A 16,722-nucleotide genomic window follows, 5' to 3' on the forward strand; every position below is an offset into this window, starting at 1 on the left:
GCTGAGGCGAGCCGGGGCCGAGGCTCCGCGGCGGCCAAGCCCTGCCTCCCGCCGGTACCTGCGGCCGCGGGGCCGGGCCCGCCTCCCTGCCCGGGGCGGGGCCCGAGGAAGTGACTTCAGGCGGCGGCGGTGGCGGAGCGGCTGTGCTCGGATCGGCGGGGCTGTGCTCGGATCGGCGGGGCCGGGCCGGGCTGGGCGCGGAGCGGAGCATGGCAGCGCTGGCGGCGCGCTCGCTGCTGGCGGCGGGGCGGGCGGGCCGAGTCCTGCCCGCCGCGGGGGCCGCTCCGCTCTGCACCGTGGCCCCGCAGCAGCAGCAGCAGCAGCCGGCGGCCGACATGAAGAATTACCTGTGGTCGCGCTACAAGGAGGCCAAGAAGGTCACCAAGGGTGAGCGGCGTCCCCTCAGCGGGCCGGGGGAGCGAGGGCGAAGCCTGTGGGGGCGGCGGGAGGGTGSGGAGGGCGGGAGCGGCTCCGTCCCTCAGAGCCCCGAGCCCGCCCGGCTCCCGCCTCCATGTGCTCGGGAGAGCGGGGACACCTCAGCCCGGTGAGGCCGGACAGCGGGGAAAACGGGCTGTGCGGGCGGCTGCCCCTTCATCCTCACCTCGGAGGGACGGCTGAACCCGACAGATAGACAGACACACAGCCCGACAGACAGACAGCCCGACAGACAGACAGCCCGGCCGGGGCCGCGGCGCTGCGGGAGCGCCTTTGACACAGCGCGCCTTGGGCCGGGCAAAGCGGCGGCTTTGAGGGTGTTTTGCTCGTAGAAAAGCAAATGTAGGAAACCAACCTCTCGATTTGCTGTCTCATTGATGACTAGTATACATACACAACTATTCTGAAATAGTAGGCTCTTCCAAGAAGTTGAAATGCTGCGAAGTTTTGGATGACTTTTTCGTTTTGCTCGTTGTTCCATGCTCGTGGTACATACATGGCTCTGGGAAGCTCTGTTCTTCATCCCAGCCAGGCAAAAATCTGCGGGAGAAATGCTTGCTTGCTTCTGCCCTTGYTCCGATGGGGGAGAGTATTACCAAGATGATCCTTGCTTGAATACGTGGTGTTTTTTGAGAGCTGAAAGAAAAAGAGGCAGAATGTGTTCTACAATACAAGTGGAAGAGCATGTTCCGTAGTGGCAATGGATGATGCTTTAGATTGCGARTTTTGCCTTTAGAAAAAGAAATTATTGTGTTTTCCTGCACTTAGGAGTCTTGGATGTGAGCTGGCACTTCACAATGCTGGGTGCAAACAAAGCATTTTTGGGTGTAAAATAGTGTCAGCACTTCAGAAGTGAAATTGAAAGTCATGTTAGCAACTCAAGAGAGTTCTGTGGGCTTTGGAGGATGAGATCAAGGATAGGAAGAAGGGAAATGCCTTTTATTTTGAATCTATTTTTTCTTTTCCTGTTTTTGGAATTAACTTTTTCTTGTTCGAAACCACACCCARATAATACTTAAGAGCTGAGGTGGGATAATGTTGTGAGAAAATAACTTGGTCAGTGGGTGTGAGTGAGCTGGCGAAAGATGAAGCAACTGCTTCTAGARTATTTCAGACTATTATATTACAAGTATGCTATTTCAGTTAGTTATGATGTTGAGATGACAAAACTCTGCTGATTTTTGACTCAAGGTTTATAGCACTTGTGATGCTGTCTGCTGGCCAGAATATCTAATAGCTGCCAACTGTTTATGCTGTCTGTTTTCAGACAGCCACTAGTCAGGCTATTTTTCAGCTGAAGTATCTTTTTATCTATATATAGCTACACAAATATCTTTATTTTTAAAACAAGTGTTGACTCACCAAGCTGCACAATTGACATTTGAAAAAAACACTTCATAATACAGAAATGGGTGCTGTAACGTGATTTTGGACGTTCAGTAAAAACTGTGCTTATGACTTCTAATTAAGTGAATGCTCCATGGCCCTTTCCATACASTAGGAGTATTTGCCTTAATCATAGCATATCAAATTGCATTTGATTTCATTGCCRGGCTTTATCTGATGTTTGGAATTAACTCAGCAAATTAAATTTGCTTTTCTTCCTCTCTTAAAAATGGAAAGGCTTGGGTATCTGCATCTGGAGTCCCAATACCTCCTGGCGTTGTTGAGATGGTTTGGATAGTGGAGCATGTAGGGGTCTGTCCTCAGAGCTCAAGTGCTCAGAGAAGCTTGATCAATTCTTTTASATCTATACAGAAGTATCCAAACAAAGCATATTCCCTTTAAACTCACCTTTCCAAGCACAGTTTAAAGATGACTATTTCCCCCTTTTTTTTTTTTTTTTTTCCCACTAGTATGGAAGTCTGGAGTATAAAGATAATATATGAGAAGGGAAGGAAGGAAAACATGCTCATGCTTTATACTGCCAGGAGAGAAGCATTTAACCTCCTAATGTTGCTCTTCCAAGTTTTCTAAACAAGTAATAAAAACACTCCTAATGTTTAGTATTGACATTGGTGTTGTTCCTAAAATTACTTAATGTATTACGGTCTTCCCATTAAATATCAAGAGAAACATGCCCTCAACAATGGAAGTGGTTTACACRTGCTGGGTATGTGTGTGTGGAAAATAAGCAGAATATTTTTGGTTTTCTGATTTTCTAGGAGGTTAATAAGCATAGCAATGTGTGTGTAATATGTACACAGTCACATAAAGTTTGCTTGTTGGTGTTGTAAGTGAATAATGTGGTAACCTTGAAACGGGTGAAGCAAAAATTAAAACAATGTCAAATTACAGCAATGTCAGTTCTGCTTCAGGGGCAGGAGCTGAGGTCAGTAATGGGAGGAGAAGACAAGGCTCCTAGAGCAGTAGTAGTAATAATATTAAAATAATAATAATAATAATAATCTGTAACTCCAAATTCATTTTCAAAAGAATTAATAAATATGTTAATGAAGTTAACAAAAAATGATGTCTGGTGTTCTCTGATAAGCAAGATGCCAAAATGCATCTTCTATTCCAACTTGGGGTGCAGAGAAAAGTGTGCTTTGAATAAAAACTGGGGGTCACCAAGACAAGTTAGGGGGACAGCGTGTTCAATAGCATCATATTGTTAAGGACTGGCTGGTTAATGTGAATTAGTTTGATAGTTTCAGTGATAATTTATCCATATTTAGCAATTACTGATGGATTTCTATGTCTTTATTTAAATAAAACAACAAGGCTCGTATATATTTTTTTTCTCTCCCCGTTCACAGAGCTGGTTCCTTCAATTATGAGTAACATGCTGAATCCAGATGCTATTTTTTCAAACAATGAAATGAGCCTGTCAGACATTGAAATTTATGGCTTTGATTATGACTACACCTTAGTCTTTTATTCAAAACATCTGCACACGCTCATCTTCAATGCTGCTCGAGATCTTCTTATTAATGAGCATCGGGTAAGTAAAATCCATGGAATAACAATAAATTTATGAATAATGGGTATGATAAGTAGTTTTTGACTCAGAGGYATAAATTATCTTTTCATGCCTTAGTCCTATCTTGGCTCCCTGATAGCACATTTTGTACAGCAGCTACATCTGAACAACAGAAGTYCTGGTTTATTCTCAGCTGCAGTTTTGAGCAGAGAACACTCTGTTTAGGAGCACAGTTATATTTGCCTTATGCTTTAATGTGGGCATGTGGCTTGTTGTTTGYTCCTGATCATCTTTTATTGGAGTCACTTTAAAAAATAAGAAGCTTAGAAATTACCATGGCTCTGTTTTATCCCTTTTTGTGAGTGCAATGAGTGATTTCTACACGAAATACTTTCAGCTGGATTTCTTAGCAGGTCTTTGAGTGCTTGTGAGCTGCTCTGTGTGTACCTGGCATTTTAGCAGCATGTGCAGTAAGCARAGCCTGGATAGAGGGAATTTTTCAGCTCAGGGCACTGCCCTGCTGCCTCTCCAACCTTGCATCTGTGACCACTTGACATCCAGGCAGTTTGGAGCTGCTTGTTGTCTAGTTTGGGGATGGGAAAAGTTCCCRTGTGCTGTCAGGAAGTGAGGGAGGAACATGGGTGATTTGGGAGCCTGAAGGCCTTGCTGGGAGAAAGACTGAAAAAAAAAATAAAAAAAGTGGGCTAAAAGAAGCAAAATTAATTAAACTGTAGGACTTGTAGGAAAATAAAAGACAAAAAATTCCGTGGAGTATCTTAATAAAGCTGCTTGTGTATTTTTACACAACCTGAATCCAAATGCGTGGTGTTATTCTACTTTCCTATTTGAATCTAAAGGTTAGGAGCTATAAATAAACACCTATGAATACCCTTGGAAGAGCAAACAAAACTTCATGGGTGCTACAAACATACACAGCTTTATCCCCCTGCAATTTGGGCATGTCTTGGTAGCAGTTTCTGTAGGATGTGTAAATACATTTTATTAAAGCTCCTTGGTTCTTGGAAAAAACCCATATTGCTGTAGGAATCAAGGTGAGCTCTTGCAGACAAAAATTCAAATGGTGGTCTGCCTTTACTATTTGAATGAATTTGGGTAGTGATAGTTTTCCAGTTTATCTCGGTTCAAATCTCCTGAGTTCAACTAAACAAAGCTGTAATTACTTTTCCAGACAGCATATTGGAATGCATTGTCTCCTTTTGGAATTTACTGAGGGACAACAGCTCTTACTGGTGCTGTCTCTGTAGCTGCTTATTTTTTTTGCCTTTACCATTAGGAAAAAAGGCCCCTCTAGATGATGTGACTGTCACAGTCAGCCTAAAAGGTGCCCAATTTTCCTCTTGGCAGTGTGAGGTAATACATCAAAAATTGCAAAATGCAGGGTAGGAAGGAAGGAATTTCAAAGTGTGTCCAAGAGAATAAACATCACTTTAATGCTAATCCCAGAGGTGGCAGCAGGTGTTCTATGTAAGCCCTTGCTCCTGGGTTTATTTTTTTCTGGTGCACAGGCCTTGTGCCTTTTTATCAGGAGCTGTTTCAGTCCTGTTATATTTGTCCCTACTCAAAAGTGGGGTAAGCAAACAATACCGTTTTCCCATTTTTGTCTTTTTTATTTAATTTTTTTGTCTGGTTTGCAAGGAATCTTTGATTTGTGTGTCAGGGTAGGTTCGGTCTTTTTTTCATATGTACCAACATGGATGTGAAAATACAACTTTCTAGGAAATTAAAGTAGCAAGTCAGGTATGAGGAAATTGGATAAAGTCAGAAGCAAGTGAACAAAACCCAYAGCTTGAGACATGCACCTAATGTTTCTTTTCATGGCAACCTGTGCTTAAAGCATGACAAAATTACAGTTGACTGAAAATGGGTTTGTACTGAAAAAATGTTACACAGTGTATAATGGTGTGAACTACCTACATGATGTGTAAAGAATCTGAGGAGAGAGTACATGACAGACATTCAGCTCATGTGCATCTCTAAATGAATTTTTAAAATGTATTAAGAAAGTAGTAAGAATATATTAACTTTTTTGAACAGGAGACTAATATTCAAAGCGTACCTGGATGTCCAATTTGAGCTACCAGCATAGCCTTAGATGCAAAACAATGACCTTGGAATTAGGAAAAATGTTTGACTTGTCTTGCACTGTGTGCATGTGTTCCTGCCAATCTCACCAGTCTATCAAAAATTCTCTGAAATGATTAGAGCAAAGGAGAAGCATAGAAAATGTAGACTTCTAAAACTCTGCAGCCACAATTTTTATTCATTTGGATTATGGTTTTASAATAAAATCATTGCTCTTTTTTCTTAGTATCCTGCAGAAATAAGAAAATATGATTATGATCCCAATTTTGCCATCAGAGGACTTCATTATGATGTGCACCGGGTATGTATAAATAACTTTGTATGAGTTATGTAGTGCTGAGAATCTAGCCAAAGAAAATAGAAAGCTTTTAAGCCTTCTAACTTTTCACTCTGCCTTGATATGTAAGGATTTTATTTCATATTTTTGTCTTCAACAGCAAGCTTTGTTAGTATTATGAAGTATTTTTTTTAAAAATAGCTTTGAAGTAGAAAATGTTTTGGGTATTTTGTCTTCATGGTGGGTGGAGAAAGGCAACTTAGGGTGCAATAGAATAAAGCTAGGTAGAAGTCATTGATAAAAGTATTTTGAAAGCTATGAAGGAAGTGTAAGGGAGAGTGCTTGGGTGTTCTTGAGGCAGAAAGGTTGTTGATAAAATGGCTTTGATTTTTGTCATTTCACGTCTAATAGTTGATGTGATAAAAACTGTTATTTTCTTCTTTTTTTTTTTTTTAACCTGCAAGGCATTATTAATGAAGATCGATGCTTTTCATTATTTTTTTTTTTTTTTAACCTGCAAGGCATTATTAATGAAGATCGATGCTTTTCATTATATTCAGCTGGGAACAGTTTACAGGTGGGTAAAGTTACTTTCTCTTTATAACAACAATGCAAGGAGCAGTGCAGGCTGGCAGGGAGGAGCTGTGTGTGTACACAAATCTGCTGATTGCCCAGCTCAGCCCTGGCACAATTGGCAAGCTCATGGAGTGCTGACTCACTYGCTTTCTGGCTGTTAAATTGTGCTGAAAGACATCTAAAAATACACTGATGGCTTCTCTGCTGTTGCTTTCTATGTCAATAATTGTCACTGAGTGCCTGTTAGCATGATTTTGGTGTGGCTGTGGAGACACGTGAGAGGTGCTGCTGTGTTTACACAGAGCTTTTTGAATTCACACAAGAAAGGAGTGTCATTTCTGGCAAGGAAAATATATCCATGAATTGGATAYATTTCAACCAAATCAAGCTTGCACYATACTCGGTATCAGATTTTAAATTAAGCAAGAAGCCCGATCACCTTTCTGAAAGTCGTTGGACAAAAAGACTTTTACTCAGGTTTATCCTGTTGCACTTTTAGCTGTCTTCCTCCATCCACCATGAGGACAAAACAGCCAAATTTGGGCCAAAAATATGACCTGGACACGATGTTTTTCACCACACCTTCATGCTGTTACCCCAAACAATTGTACAGGGATGAGGGAAGGGAAAAAGAGGCTGAAGGCTGTGAAGGCTGATGTCAAGAGGATGTGTGGTTTTACAGCTCACTGTGAGCTGTGTCAGGACTGGGAGTCCTGTGATAAAAGTAGTCTACAGCTTTGCCTGGGCAGTCATCTGTCCAGTGTGGTTTTCTTATATCTATTTTCCTCTGATTTGTTGATTTGTGCTCAAGTAGCTCCTGATGCACGAGTGTTTTGTCTAGCAGTGTTCCAGCAGCACTTGGCACAGCTCTCTGCAGGCCAGAAGGTACCTGCTCAATTCTGATGGTTTTCTTGATCTGTTGAACATTTGGGTGGCATTTCTTTGTGTTTGCTGCTGTGCAGTGGGTGATGCTGAGCTYTGCATGTTACAAAACCCAAGCATTTTCTGCCCTGTTTGTGCACAAGGCTGACTTGAATTTAGGGAGTGCTGCCAGCAGCAGCTCAGAGCTGTCCCAGCTGCTGTGGCATCGACAAGTGCAGCAAAGGAACTGGTTAAACTGGGACTSTGCCAGCACAGAAACCCTGAGGAGGTTCATGTATTGTGCCTCTCCACTGCAAAGGTGGACTCCAAACTTATGAATGAATTTATTTATATTTTAATGCCTGGCAACTCCTCTTGGTCAGGCTGAGAAAGGGAGGGTCTGTTTTACAAGGCTGCAAAACACCACAAGTAGGTTTGGGAATAAGAAGCCAGCTAGTCTGRCATTCATTTGTGTTTTTTAAACATTTCTGTGGCCTCTGGTGAGGCTGTTTGTATGCCTGCAGTCTTTTAGATACTTTAGAGCAAGATGCTTGATACTGTAGACATTCTAAACAAAACTAAAGCCTTTACTCTTTTAAYAGCTGATAAACTCCAGGGGGAGTAACATGTCCTTCTTTCCCATTTGTTGTTAATGTTTTAACTACTTATCAGCCATCCTTAGCATAATTTTACTGCTCATACAGTTTAAGATAAATTCTGATTTAGTTAGAGGTTGTGTATGCTTTTCTTTCTCCTGAATCTTCAAGGTTATGCTGCAAAATTATCTGGTTTAAAAACTATCATATCATCAATGCTATATGGAAAAAAAAAAGCAGAGTGAGGAATTAATTTGTGTTAAGAATATGGAAGTTCTACCTACTTCTTAAAAAATCCCTTGAGGCATAGTTTCAATGGAGACTAATGAGCCTTTTTCCCATAAGAAAGTAGAAAGGACTTCAAATTGGAATGTGTTCTGTGTGCCTGAGCCTGTTAAAATGTTACTTGTTTGGTAAGGAAAGATGCTRTTCTAACTTACAAACAAAAGTGTTMTTGTGTYATATTAGTATTTTAATAAGATCCAGATMTAAGTGTTAATCTGTCAGACTTTGGTGATTACTTGAAAATTTGAATCTGACTTTTGCACTAAAGCTATTGTTGTTTTCCAGAGGCCTCAGTGTTGTTCCAGATGAAGAAGTCATTGCAATGTATGATGGCTCCCACGTCCCTTTAGAGCAAATGAGTGACTTTTATGGAAAGGTAAAACCACAAATTGATCTTTAAAATTGGTTGTTTCTTTCTCTTTTTATTTTTTTTTGTTGGCATGAGGGTAGTGGTGTTTCTTCTCATTATAAGTAGCAGTGATATTTTCTCAATATCTGATTGACTTTAGTGCTAGATGTGTGAAGTTTGCCCTATAAAGTGACAAATGGCTTCTTTTTCCTGCTCGCTGTAGTTTCTTCTGTCATACAGACAGAGTAGTGGAACAAAGGAAACCAAGTGACTTTCTCAGTGCTCCCCAGAGAATCTGATAAAGGCTGGGAARTGAACCATATCTGGTTCAGGCACTTTACTTTTTCCTGGTGGTCTGATGGCTTAGCTGCAGCAAGAAAATGTACGGAGGCAGCACCTCCATGCAAACTGGCAGAGTGACAGTAAGAGGATTTGACAAAAAATGAATGGTAATAGATGAAACTTCTAAGTTAAATCCTAAAATTTGTTAAGAAAGTTGATTTTTCCCTCTGGTCAGTTTCTTTCTCTTTCCCAAATGAAGAATGAAGCTGACTTTTTGCTAAAAAGCTGACTTTATTTTACCCTYTTTATGTCCAGATGTTAATTCTGTGTTGACATGAAAAGCCCTTCTTTGTGATGTGGAGCATTTTATCATTCCTGCACTTGTTCTTACATTAAGGAGCTGAATTCAGAATTCCTGAATGTGGTGGCTGCAGCAGTTGTGAATATCACTGGCATCCTCTTATTTGCAGAAGTGCAGACTTCTAGTGAAGGCCTTTTCTTGACTTTTAGCTGAGCGCTGCCTTGTTTTTTAAAATCTYTTTGTTAGGAGTAACAAGTTGGATTTATTTGAAGAATTAATCACAACACTTGTGTTGGAGATACTTTATTGAAGGTCTCAGTGGAAAAAGAATCTGAAGAAAAGTGAATAGGGATGGCAACAGCTGAATATCTGCAGCTAAGCTGACACTGAACAAATGRAAGTGTTCTAATCTGAGAAATGCCTGACTTGTTTTTCTTGCCTTTTCTTCCCACCACTGTAGAGCTCACAAGGAAATACAATGAAGCAATTCATGGATATATTTTCCTTGCCAGAAATGACACTCCTTTCTTGTGTGAATGAATACTTTCTGAAAAACAACATAGACTACGAACCTGTTCATCTGTACAAAGATGTCAAGGTAGATGTCAAGCTGTGAAGATCTAGATTAACTTGTATATTTRTGTTTCTTCTCTGTGAACACTTCAGGAAGCTTCCACCTCTTGTGTCAGCCTCGGTGAAATACCCCACCTTAGGTTTTGTTTGTGGGTATGCAACCATAAAAACATAAAAACCAATAAAATTAAGGTAGAACTTGGAAAAGAATCAACTGAAATTCGTTTGCAAGCTAACTTTCTGTGGCTTTGCTCTTTTTGTAGGTTTGAGGGTGAATGGGGGGGGAAGGGAAGATCTTGTAAGGTGATAAAAATTCTTTTGATTGTTGTTGAATGCATCTTTTTTCTAACAAGAATATAACCTTCAGGAGTAATATGTTTCTCAGRAATATAACAGGCTGTAGGGAATTTAGGGATCTATAGGGCATTCCAGTTTGGAGCTTTCAGTTTTACTGCCTCTGCATCTTGGCTAGTGTACAATCATTTCACATCTCGTGCTTTTGAGCTCTCTATTTTGCCTGTTTAGCTCTCTTCCTCCTCCAGAAAAACTCCAGCACCAGTCTAGAGTAATTTGACCCTCCTGATTCCTCAGGGTGTATCCTGCAGAGAAGATCATTTTATGTCAYGTTTATGTAACATACAGAAGGCCAGTCCTTGTGGTTTCTGCTGAAATGTGTATAGAAATTTCTGTACCATTCAGCATTACAAGCATTTTGGAAACCCTGTAATGGTATTTTTGACAATTTTGAGGACTAAGTCCATGTAAATACCAAAATGGCAGAACCACTGCTCTAAACAAAGCTGTCTGGTGCAGAGCTGGCTCAGGAGAGCTGTTAAATGCCTCCAGAKTGCCTTATAAATACCTTGTTTGAACATTCAGCTTCTTTCATCTGTTCATAAATTTCTTACATAAATAATCAGGGCATTGTGAGTGATTGTAATCTCAAATCTGTCAGATGTACAGCTCTTTTTTTTTTTTTTTGCAAGGGGAAAGGAATGTGTTCTGCTCCAAAGGTCAGTGGAAATCTGTGATGACTCTGCTCCTGCAGAGGGCTTTCACCCCACTTCACCCTTCTGAGCAACCTCTCACATTAATGTCAAACAGCCCCTCTGCTCTACAGTTTTGTACTTCCCAAAGTTTAATTAATTTAATTAATTTCTTGGAGGAAACTTATTCTTTATCTAGTGGAGACTTATATAATTATATTGAACATCACGTGACATTTCTGTAAAATGTGGAAGTGTTGAGAAAGGAGTCGTTTTAAAAACAAATTTCTATTGCTATGCTGTGAACACGAATGTTTCACTTAAAAAGGTTAAGTTCTTTGCTGCTCATTGCTTTCCTTGCAGGATTCAATCAGGGATGTCCATATCAAAGGAATAATGTACAGAGCAATTGAAGCAGATATTGGTAAGTATTAATGATATAATCTATCAAAGCTTTATTTACTGATAATGTACTGATTTTTCTGGCTTCCATATTTAAGATTACAAATGCTAAATTTTTAAAACTTGAAAGAGTTATTCCCACTTGYCAAAGGTGTCTTTAAGTATAAACTTGTGTTCTGAACCCTTGGTTGTTAGCAGAGAAAATTCTTGTGAAAAACTTTCTCAATTAATGCCGTGTTTTTTACCCAATCCTTGCAGAGAAATACATCTGCTATGCTGAACAAACTCGTGCAGTGCTAGCAAAGCTGGCTGATCATGGCAAGAAGATGTTTCTCATCACAAACAGTCCCAGCAGCTTTGTGTAAGTGAGCACTTTGCTCTAAATTCCTAAAGGATGGGGAAGATGAGTTCTCCTGTGTAACTCATTGCACAGAYAGCTGTTGCTACACTTTGGTTTTAATATCCCTCTATCCTTTTCAGGGACAAAGGCATGAAGTTCATCGTTGGCAAGGACTGGAGGGATCTCTTTGATGTGGTCATTGTGCAGGCTGAAAAACCAAACTTTTTCAACGATAAGCGAAGGTGGGTGTTGAGTCAGCAAAGAGCAACTGGAGCAGCTCTTCCATATAAGGCTACAGAGTGTGTTATGAAATGCTTTCATTTGGCTGCAATGTAAAATGAAATCATATTTGATAAAATCCTGTGGAAAGTCATTACAAAGTGCAGCAACATCCAGTGCTGAAGTCTAAATATTTACCATTTCTGACCTAAGAAAGTTCCAGGAGCTGTCACAGGTCTACTGAGTGACTTAGGGTCACAGAAGCTGTTTTTAAGATCTTATTTGGACGTTGGTGAAGTGTCCTTCTTTCCTAATAAACCTGAGAAATTTTGATGCATTTCAAATCAGACCCTTATCTGTAAATGTCTTTCATTGCTCCTGGTTTTTTTTTTTTTTTTTTTTTTTTACCACACATGACATTTAAAAGGTACCTGTCTGGCTGACAGACTGGAATATTTAGACTAGCTGTGATTAAGTAAACACAGTTCTAATGTGTGTGCCCCACTTTTACACTTGAAAAAGACCTGTTCCTTTATGTGTGCTTATGATTTGGATGAGATAGAGCAAAGTTCTTCTTAAAATTAAATGCAAAAAATAAAGGGGAAATAATCCCACCTCCCTCTATGTCTTGGCCCCAGTCCTGTGCTCTCTCATTTTCACTTGTCCAGGTGTACAAAATGAGGTGTTGGGCAAGATTCTTATATTTTTTTTCATTTATRTTCTCTTCTCCTTAGTGGCAGACGATTCATTCTGCTTGGGGTCCCTGCCTCACTTCTCAGCAGTTGTGCTCAAACTGGATTTTTAAATGTCATAGCTATACTGGAGAGAGACCTTGCTTTTCACTGGTTGGATTGGAAGTTTTGGAGTTTTGCTTTTTCTGTTACAAAATTCAAATGCTAGGGAGAGATTTTTTTTTCCTTTTGAGAGATGACTATTTTTAATGTGAAGTTTTTAATTTTCTAAGAAGTGACAAAATTTCTACAGCAGCATAACAATTGTGTCTCCATTCTAGACCATTCCGGAAAGTGAATGAAAGGGGAGTCTTGCTCTGGGACAAGATTCACAAGCTGCAGAAAGGTCAGATTTACAAACAGGTATGCTTTCAAAAACTCTTTCTGTACAAATTTAATACCTGTTTCCTAGAATCCCAAGCTTCTTAGGATTTAAAGAATTCTAAAGTGCAGATGGATTATTTAAGAGAGTTATTTAATGTCTGAAGTTGTACAAATTCTTTGTTGGCCCTGTATGCCTTTGCTTCTTGAAGTGCACTGAAATCACCCACAAAATTTGGGATTTGTGGTAAATAAATTGAGGACCCGTCTTGTGATATGACAATATTTTTAGTGCTATTTTTCGTGGTGTTCTGAGTTCGTTTTTCATGCCTGTGAAGGTGCAAATCAYGCTGCTGCAATGTCCATGTCATTATTTCTGCAGGGTAACTTGTATGAATTTCTGAAGCTTACGGGCTGGAGGGGCTCTAAGGTTCTCTACTTTGGTGACCACATATACAGTGACTTGGCAGTAAGTACTTTGTGTTCCCAAAATAAGAGAAAAGATGAGGCTTTTTGTTGGTTTTCCTCTCCCTCCCTGGAGCATGTAGCATGCTTTCATTTGAGATCTAAAAATACAACAAAATTTGGTAGTTAAGCCATATTGTTGTGGTGGGGTTTTTTTTTTTGTTTTTTTTTTTTTTTTTGTTGTTGGCAGTGCAAAACACTGGTGCTGTAAAATGCCAACCATATTTTCCACCTGACTTGTAGCATTGAAGTTGTTTACCAGCTGTGGTCAGGAATGTGTGAGTTTGTATTCCTGATCCAGATACTGCTTGTGTCAGATGTCACAGAGAGTAACCACAGATACCCAAATGTATGGGATATGCCTGACYTGGATGATGGCTGTTTTTAATGCAGGAGACAATCTTCCTGTCATTAATTGTAAATGTTCTTCCCAAGAACTTGCTCTAAATTGTATTCCCACTCATCTCACCAGCATCCAAAAAAATCTTCAGGGTTTTTTTTTTTTTTTTTTCAAATGTGTCTCAGTCTCTTCAGTTACGCAGGCAGTTTCTAGACTGGAATTTCTAAGCTAACTTAAATCATTGTTGATATAGTTTGCAAAATATAGAGTAGCCACAGAAGATTTGTGTTTKCTTCTCATCCAGGAGGACAGCTGGAATAGCTGGGGCTCCTGACTGGAGCCTYCTGTCAGCTGGGAGTGGGGGTAAACAGCACAAACCCAGCACACACAGYTCTTCCAGAAGCAGAGCTCCTATCTACAGAGCAACTTCCTGCTGTTTGTTTCAAACCTAATGAATTAGYGTTTGTTTGCAAGTGCTTGTGCGTTCTTCATCCCTCTCTCTTCAAAAATGCAGGATTTGTAGCTTAATCTGAAATGAAATTCTATTGCCCATTGGCACAGTTGAGTCTCACTGTTTTGTACTTCACACATAAAAACCAAATACATTAATGCTGCTTTGGGTTAAACAATAGTAAAATTCTTTCCTTTCAAGTAGTTCTTATTAAGACTAATACTGTATTTTGTAATGCTTGGTAAAYAGGACTTGACCCTGAAGCATGGCTGGCGCACTGGTGCGATTATTCCCGAGCTACGATCGGAGATTAAAATCATGAACACAGAGAAATACATTCAAACCATGACCTGGCTGCAAACYTTGACAGGATTATTGGAGCACATGCAGGTTTGTTCTGTGTGTGTGTAATCAGCTCTCCAGAGCCAAAGGGATCCAGCCAAGTTTCTAAATGCTGGACAATGATGTTGCAAGGGCTTTCGGGCTCGCTGAAGTGTTTGACTGTAGACAAATGCAATTATTTGTGTGGTTARTTAATAGGAGTTTTCTCAAAATATTATCCCCTTTCTCCACTGGTCAGCCTGRATCAATTCCTGCTTTTGGTTGTTCTAAATACACATGGGTAACTTCTGAACTGAAGTTGGCTCTCTGAAGCATTGCTTGTGTCCTGTTAGCTGATAAGGGTTTATTGATAGAAAAAGGCTTATTTGCAAAGTTACCCTTAATTACAGGTTATCCATACTTTACATTTCAGGTTCACCGTGATCCTGATTCTCAAATGATTTTAGAAGAGTGGAAGAAGGAAAGAAAGGAAATGAGGTAAGGCATGGGAGATGAAGAAWTTGCAGTAGGTTTTGGCAGCCAAGGGTTCTCTGTAATGCCTTCCACAGGTTTCTTTGGATTTTGTCTCCATCCCTGGTTKATATTCCCTGGTAGCTACAGATCTTGTAACATGTTTTTGTAAAGCAAAATTCTACCTGTCCTACAGCTCTTCTCCTCTCTGACAGTTTGTACATATGAACCCTTTTTCMTGTTCCCAGTAACTTTTCTGTGTGAAAAGGTAACATCATATCAAATCCCTTCTTTTTGGGATTTTTCTGTCCCTTTATGTTCATCTGCCACAGTTGATTGCACRGCTTCTGCAGGAATTAAAAATGTATCTCTGTGTCAAAACTTAGGTCACTTCTGCAAGTTTTTTAGAGGATTTCTTCAGATTATAGGTAATACATCTTCAAATACATAGAAACTGGGCTCTGCACTAGATTGGATTTATCACAAAGACAGGTAATAAGGCTGAAAATCTTAATAATCTATTATTATGAAGGAGTAATCCCTAAATGCAGGCTGTGTGAATAAACTGGCAATAAACGAAATGAAAATAGTCACTGCCAAGTGTCAATGACAGAAGTTAATTCCAAGATGTCTTTAAGCCTTTTTTTGTGTGCATTAAGCCAAATCTTTGCCTTTTCTCAAGGAGTTTTTTATCTTTGGAACACTGGATATCATTAGGATTTAGATAAAGGCAAAATTCTTTTTTTCAGAATCTCTAGAAAAGGAGGCTTGAGATTTCATTTTTCTGGTACCAGAAGCAACTTATCTCTGGGTTTAGTGGGAGAATGTGAAGCTTTTCTTCATAACTGATTTCTAGATCTGGGCTGTAGATGTGCAAGAGGTAAAAAAAAAACCTAAATGGCACATTTTAGTGTTTTGAAGTGTAGCAAAAAGACAATAAGGCATAGAGAAGGTTTTAGGATCTGCTTGCTGYGGGTTACAGATGCSAGCTGSTGAAGAGATGTGTGCARATCTGTTCACTTGGTTTTCTTGGTRTTCTCTTTTTGGGGGACAGGGAGATGAACAGGAATTTCTTCAACGCCCAGTTTGGAAGCATTTTCAGAACGGATGAGAACCCCACGTATTTCCTGCGGCGCCTCTCCCGGTTCGCCGATATTTATATGGCATCACTCAGCTGCCTCCTCAACTACGAGCCYGATTACACATTTTACCCAAGAAGGACTCCTTTGCAGCATGAACTTCCTGGCTGGTCAGACCAGCTGTGCACTGGTACATTCAGGATACCTTTCCTACAAGAGACAGTTCAGATCAAATAAACACTCAATGGCTCCTCTCTAGAACGGCGGAACATCTGTTGGTTTTTTTTGGAATGTACCTGTGTTTTATTTAAGTCACTGAAACCTGTTACCTTGGTTTATATGTGTTTCATACTTATTCTCATAACCTTTGTACCTGTTTTTTAACTCTCCTGCTCAGATCTGTGGCATGCAGAAGAGATGATGGACTGGTAAAACAGCAGTGGGCCAGGAGGGAGGGCACGTCAGGGGAGGACTGCTGGTGTTCTGGGGTGGTTGTTTTTGGTCATTGGAAACTTCCATTGGAAACTGAACTCTTCTGGCCCTTTTCAGCACTCTAGCTGGAGTCTGTAATGGATCTTGGGCATGGAAGAGCTTAAATCCAGTGTCAGTAATTCAGAGCCAAGGGTTGGTGTTGCAGTGTCCTTGCTCTGCTGCTCTGGGCTCAGCCTCTGGAGCTCTTCCTTCTGTCTGTGCAGGTTCTGTTCTTGCCATGTCTGTGCTTGGCTGCAGGTGGACCTGAGCCTAAAACTGAAACTTGCAGGAGCTTGGACTGCTTCAGCTTCCTTCTGTTAACTTTTAGGTACTTAGTTTTTATTTTTGGAGTTTCAGAACACTTCAAGTATCCACTCTCCAATAATAAAGTCATTTCAAGAGGTCTTGCATTTTGCATTTCGAAGCAGAGACAGATCTCTCTAYCAGGCTTTAGTTTGATCCTAAATGCTGCTTTGAACAATTTTTAAAGTGTCTTACTACAGTGGTATGCAATGTGGCTTTGCTGTTCCCTAGCAGAGAATGTATTTCCTGTAGCCTTCAGTA

General features: G+C 40.2%; 1 protein-coding gene across 1 annotated transcript; it reads left to right on the top strand.

Moving 5' to 3' along the window:
• Positions 1-172: 172 nt before the first annotated feature.
• On the top strand, positions 173-16,374 carry NT5DC3 (5'-nucleotidase domain containing 3). Its single transcript, XM_057384975.1, has 14 exons — positions 173-387; positions 3,195-3,379; positions 5,688-5,762; positions 6,260-6,315; positions 8,342-8,432; positions 9,449-9,586; positions 10,911-10,971; positions 11,208-11,310; positions 11,430-11,531; positions 12,521-12,602; positions 12,943-13,029; positions 14,066-14,206; positions 14,571-14,635; positions 15,663-16,374. Exons 1-14 carry the CDS (start codon positions 210-212, stop codon positions 15,922-15,924), a joined length of 1,626 nt encoding a protein of 541 aa, XP_057240958.1. The 5' UTR covers positions 173-209; the 3' UTR covers positions 15,925-16,374.
• The last annotated feature ends 348 nt before the right edge of the window (positions 16,375-16,722 follow it).

This window comes from Malurus melanocephalus, unplaced genomic scaffold (assembly GCF_030028575.1).
Source record: "Malurus melanocephalus ecotype Western Australia unplaced genomic scaffold, MMel_1.1 scaffold_763, whole genome shotgun sequence".
Taxonomy (NCBI): Eukaryota; Metazoa; Chordata; class Aves; order Passeriformes; family Maluridae; genus Malurus; species Malurus melanocephalus.